We start from the raw sequence: 6000 nt of genomic DNA, 5'->3' as shown, positions 1-6000 counted from the left end.
AAGCTTATAAAATTAAGTATTAGAAACAGTAAGATAGTTTTGCAGTAGAATGTACCCAGAAAAGAATATAGACTAATTGCTTTTAAGATGTCTGCTCTGAGCATGACTAAAACCCATTCAAACGACTGGACGGTGGAATAAAAAAATCAAATCAAATCAAATCAAAACGTTCCCTTATTTTCACAGAGGGACACGAGCGCCTCAATGACTTCCGTTTCACTGCGCCTTTGCGGCTGATGATTTTCTAGCCGCAGTTGTTTCGGTGTCTTTCTTTAGAGATTGTACAGCATGACTTTTTTTTGGTGGGGGGGGAGAGAAGGATAAAAATAAGAAATAACAAAGGGGGACGAGTATCAGGAGCAACACGGGCCGGGAACAGCTGCCCGCGCACAAGCCCACCTCCCCTTCCCCAAAAGCTCATCCAAGCCAGAGGTATTGCCTTGGAGCCAGTTGCCATGGCAGCAGCAGCAGCTCTGTTCTATTATCGTCCGTCGCCATACTGCGTGCTCGCCGAAGCCAATGGGACAGGGGAGGCGGGGATTCCAAGGAGAAGGGGGCGGGGCGAGAGGGGACCGGAGGTTCGTCGTCTGGCGGCCCCAACGGAAAGATCGGGCGTTCAAGCGGCGCTGAAGGCGGAAGGAGGGCAGGCGTCTCCGGAGCAGAAATCATGTTCGGGCTCTCCAGGGTCTTCGAAGACGATCCCTTCTTTCGGTGAGCAGGCGCGGCCTGGGTTGAGCTGCGGCCGAGGCGGCGGCGGCGTTGGGGCTGAGCGGGGAAGGCGGGCGGCGAAGGTGAGCGGCGGATAATTTTTTCCCCGAATGAAGCCGTTCGGCTTTCAGCGGATGCGGGGGAGCCGTAGCGGTCTGCGTGGACAAAGAGGCTGCCTCCCCCCGCCCCCCTTCCTGGCCTTTTACGAGCCAGGCGCGTCGACCTATGTATCCGTAGATCTGGGATGCGGCGTGCGGAGGATGGGCCTGCAGGGCGGCCGTGGAGGAGGAGGAGGGACCGCCTTGCTCAATGCGCCGGCGAAAATGCAGCCGCTTTGCCCCTGATGCCCCCAAGTTAAAACTCGTGTGAATGCGTGATCATGCTAGCAGGATCTGAATAGAATAGAATAGAGTAGAGCTGGAAGGGACCTTGGAGATCTTCTAGTGACCAACCCCTTGCACAAGCAGGGGACCCTATACCATTTCAGACAGGTGACTCTCCAGTCTCTTCTTACAAACCTCCAGTGATGAAGCACAGCTTCTGAAGGCAAGCCATTCCTCTAGTTAAATTGTCCTCACTGTTAGTTTTCATCCATTGTTTCTTGTCCTGCCTTCTGGTGCTTTGGAAAATAAGTTGACCCCCCCTCTTCCTTGGGGCAGCCCCTCAAATACTGGAATACTGCTATCATGTCACCTCCAGTCTCCCTTTAAATGAAGGTGCAACCCTCCTGGCCTTTCCTTCACTTGGTGACTTTTTGGGCTTCAGAGTGCATGCTCCAACACTGGAAGTTTTTAAGAAGAGGCTGGACAGCCATTTGCCTGAAATGGGTTTCCTGCCTGAGCAGGGGGTTGGACTAGATGACCTCGAAGGTCCCTTTCAACTACTAGTACTTCTTCTTCTTCTTCTTCTTCTTCTTCTTCTTCTTCTTCTTCTTCTTCTTCTTCTTCTTCTTCTTCTTCTTCTTCTTCTTCTTCTTCAACTACTACTACTTCTTCTTCTTATTATTATTATTATTACTATTACTATTACTATTACTATTACTATTACTATTACTTGCAGATAAAGGTATACTAGCAAAAGGTGGACGCTTCCCCTTGGTCCATAGGCCTACTCCCAAAATAGAGAGGAATAGAATTCAGAGTGGTTTTTGTTCTGTTTCCCACCATCAGAACTGATGAAGCTTCTTGGATGAGAATCAAAACATTTTCTTCTTCTTCCTCAGGGAAAAAAACAATGCAGTTTCTTTTGAAAAAGCACCTTTGAGACAACTGTGACCTGAATGACTGAAAATCTTTGGTTCTGTTTTGGAGGATGGTGGAATTTACATAGGCTGCAAATGGGTATTTGAAGCCTCTGTGTTTAAGGTAGACATTTTGGGTTTTAAAATCCAACTGCTGACCCTCCAAGGCAAGCAAAACTCTGGGCCAAATTCCTCAGGATCCCATGAGGTTGCAAATTGAATGATGGCAGGCCAAGTGCAAAGCATACTTTTTGCACCTTTGGTGTAACTCAGAAAGGGCTTTAGGCAATGAAGAGTCTATTAACTTTTTAGATGCCTCCTTTTGTCTGTTTTGAAGTAAGCGTCTCTGAGGTACATAGTGCTTATTTACATATTATTGTGTGTAGAATATAATTTGGTTTGCTCTTCTGCAACCTTCCCAGCATTATGAAATTGCCAGTGACCTTCTTAAAACGGAATGAGAGAAAGCTGCTCTTGCTGCAGCATGTTGGACTTCCCTTGCAGATGTTTTACTCTCACGTTTAGGTTTCCAGCTTATATTTTGGTGAGCAATGTTCTGAAACACTGCCAAAATAAAAGGTGTTCACTGTAGGGATTTTTGAAGGTGAAAATGGCATTTTTATAGACAGTGGCTTACCTTTGCTTCCAAGATTTTGGTTTCATTCATATTAAAGCTGTTTTGGAAATACTGATAGACAAATACCGATAAAAACATTTGTTTTAAATAAGCCCCTTGTGGCTTAGATTTTGATTAATACATTCTGAAAATTCAAAGATAAAACTGAATTCTCATATGTTGTGCAAAAAAGAGGCAAGGTTTTTGTTATATCTTAAAATAACTGCTTTTGATAAAATATTTCAATTTTTTTGCTGTTTTTTCATATATGTTGGATGATCTGTTTTTAAAGGTCTGTTTTTAGTCCAGACTTTAAATTTTTACCCTGTAACAATAATCACTGATTCTTAATAAGAGAGTTAGCCATTGTGAGTGTTTCTGAAGTTCTGCAATGTTCTATTCTGCTAAATGCTTACTATATACAAACCTACTGTAAGTCTGAATCCCGTTAGAAACTTTAATGAGACTTTGTTTAGTATCAGGGTATAAAAGTAATTTAATATCTAAACTGCATATAAATCTGTTCAAAACTAGATTCCAATAATTTGTGTTCATGTAAGCTTTTTGCTTTCACAACAAATCGTAGCATTAATGAAAATCCATTGTTGTATTTCTGAGTACAGGTTACTACGGTAATTGTTTACAAATATTCTTAAATTGGATATTTATAAACAGTCCTGAGGGCTTTTACTATACTTGGAATTGTATGGTGATAAAACTTTTTATCTGTATGACTTGCTTTAGCCAAAGATAATTTTCAGATGCCGTTTTTGATTTAGCTGGGTACTCAGTCAGAAAATAGTTTCTAGTTATTTGAGAAACTGCCTGTCCACTGTAGTTTCCTGCAGTTGTCCTGCTGTGAGTCCCATCGGTCAGTGTCATTTGTGGAACTCAAAAATTGGGCCTTCTCTGTCCTAATACCTACTCTTCGGAACAACATTCCCCTGACATCCTTATGACCCCCCCCCCCAACCTTGACCTTTTTCAATATGCCTTCAAGACCAGCTATTCCCCCAGATCTTGGATTAGAGTAGATGCTGACTTTAAATGATGGTTTTGGTTGACTAGTTTCTCCAAAGTCTTTTTTTTTTAGTTTTGTACCTTTGTATTTTTATTGTTCTTTTGTAAGCTGCCAAAAGTTATGATGAATTGAGTTGACGTGTATATCAGAGAAATAATACATACATGCATACACACACATAATTTTGTGGATTAACTTAACATCTATACCAAAATCAGGCTTGAATATTAATCTGGCTCATTTCTAACTTTCCCCTAGAAGCAGTATTGTTGGGCTACTAATTTTGCAGTGCTGTAATTTCTCTGCTTAGGGTACAATTGTACATAATTTACAGATCACACGTAAGCTACAATTATACAGTAGTTATACAACTTTTGAAACCAGAGAACAATTTTATTTGTTGTCAGCAGCTGTTTTGGTGGCTCTGACAGGGTGTTAAGACTTTATGTCAGTTTTGTTGCCAACGTCTAATGTAATAAAATCAGTGGCATTAATCCAGAGACTTGCATGCCCAGACAGGCTGTTTCCTTGGCATTTAGTTTTCCTTTGAAACAAAATTTTGTTTGGACAACATGTGGAAGTCAGAAAGTAACTTGACTCTTTCTTTAAAGAGATTAGTAGACTGAAAATGAGCAAAAGCACAGGTGATTCCATATTAAAGAAATGTAGGTCATTGGGTTTATCCATAGTGCTGATCAAATCCCTTTGTCCAGTGATATTGAAAAGAAGGGTGATTTCCTGTAATTCTTGGTGCACCTTAAAGATCTGCTCCGAAAGTTGGAGAATCCGCTAAACTCAGTTCCAAGAGGCCATGGAAAACGTATAAAGGAGAAGAGAGGGAAATTCCACTGGACAAATGGTTGCCTTCATACACAATATTGAATTAAGCCTATTGTGGATTCATTGTGAATAAGGAGCACAACACTGAGGAGAAGAAGAACCATTTTTATTGGAACTATCATTGTGCACCTCCTTTAAAAGAGATAGGAACCCCAAACAATGGAGAAGCAAAGGTTTTCGTAAGAGTTTGAGGTTTGAAATCCTAGGAATCTGATTTGCTAGCCAGTTTGGGCAAACTACTCAGGTCCTTGTCAGTTTACTTGGGGTGAGTTCAATTGTTAGATAAAATGACCTTTCAAAAGAGCAGCATCACTCCTTATAGAAGGAGGTGGAATCTGATTGGGGATAAAACATTGGGGTTTCTTTATGTTGCAATTCTCTTGTATGGGCTACAATGTGAACTGATGAGGAGGCTTCTATTCTTTGGTTCAGGGAGCTTTATCTGAAGGCAGGAAGGTTCAATTTGGGTCTGACAGGATTAGGCAGCAATAAACTGAGTTTGACCCTGATCACATCTAAAGAACAAGAGGAAAGGAGTACAACCTCCATTTTGTTTGTTAGATTTATTTTCTCTACCACACTGGAGTAGCCCTTCTGGATTGTGTCCCCAAAGTTCTAAACCTCTAATTATACTACATCTGGTTTTCTTGTAGTATAATTATAATCCCATTCTTGTCCTTATTTACTTTGAGTTTAAAAATGCATAGCAAGCACTCCCTAGAGCATTTTGGGGAAAATAAAAGCATGGAGTGGAGAAGCAAAGCAAGTGTTTTATGCTTCTGTAAATGAATTTGCTTCAAATTTGGTTAAAAATAACCAAGATTTAGATATTGTTATAATAGGTAGTAAGGTAAAGGTTCCCCCGCACATGCGTGCTAGTCGTTTCCAACTCTAGGGGCCGGTGCTCATCTCTGTTTCAAAGCCGAAGAGCCAGTGCTTGTCCGAGGACGTCTCCTTGATCATTTGGCCAGCATGACTAAACGCCAAAGGCGCACAGAATGCTGTTACCTTCCCACCGTAGTGGTCCCTATTTTTCTACTTGCATTTTTACGTACTTTTGAACTGCTAGGTTGGCAGAAGCTGGGACGAGTAACAGGTGCTCACTCTGTTACACGGCACTCGGGATTCGACCCGCCAAACTGCTGACCTTCTAATCAACAAGGTCAGCGTCCTAACCCACTGAGCCACCTCGTCCCTTTCATAATAGGTAGTAGTGGATATATATATTTTTAAAAGAAACAAAATATAGTGGGTTTGCATGACATTAGTGATGAAGACTGTCAGTTTTCTTGCTTAGAAAGTGTTTAAAGTATTAACTAAATACTAATTCTCATTTTTGGGAAGTACTATGTTGCATTCTGTACATCGTGCAAATTGCTAGCCTGCTTCACTATGGGAGTAACTTCTAAAATGGTAAACTAATATAAAAGCTTCCTTTGCCTCACAAGGAGAAAACGGGAATTGACAGTCCAGCAATACTGTCTAGGATAAAATTGGTTTTATAAATGTCTCCTTGATTACACAGCTGTTCCTGGGAAGCTTTACTAGATCTCAGACTGTTTTCTGGTCCTGCCA

The 6000-nt window shown here is 41.5% G+C and overlaps 1 protein-coding gene across 1 annotated transcript in view; it reads left to right on the top strand.

Annotated features, from left to right (window-relative positions):
* Positions 1-563: 563 nt before the first annotated feature.
* Positions 564-6000, top strand: part of MLF1 (myeloid leukemia factor 1) — a 152232-nt gene continuing 146795 nt past the window's right edge. Inside the window, exon 1 of the mRNA XM_083364564.1 lies at positions 564-711. Coding sequence (XP_083220690.1) covers positions 668-711 — 44 coding nt within the window. The 5' untranslated portion in view covers positions 564-667. The remainder of the gene's footprint in view (positions 712-6000) is intronic.

This window comes from Vipera ursinii, assembly GCF_947247035.1.
Source record: "Vipera ursinii genome assembly, chromosome: 5".
NCBI lineage: Eukaryota > Metazoa > Chordata > Lepidosauria > Squamata > Viperidae > Vipera > Vipera ursinii.
The sequence above is the reverse complement of the archived record's forward strand: the minus strand, read 5'-3'. Positions and strand labels throughout refer to the sequence as shown.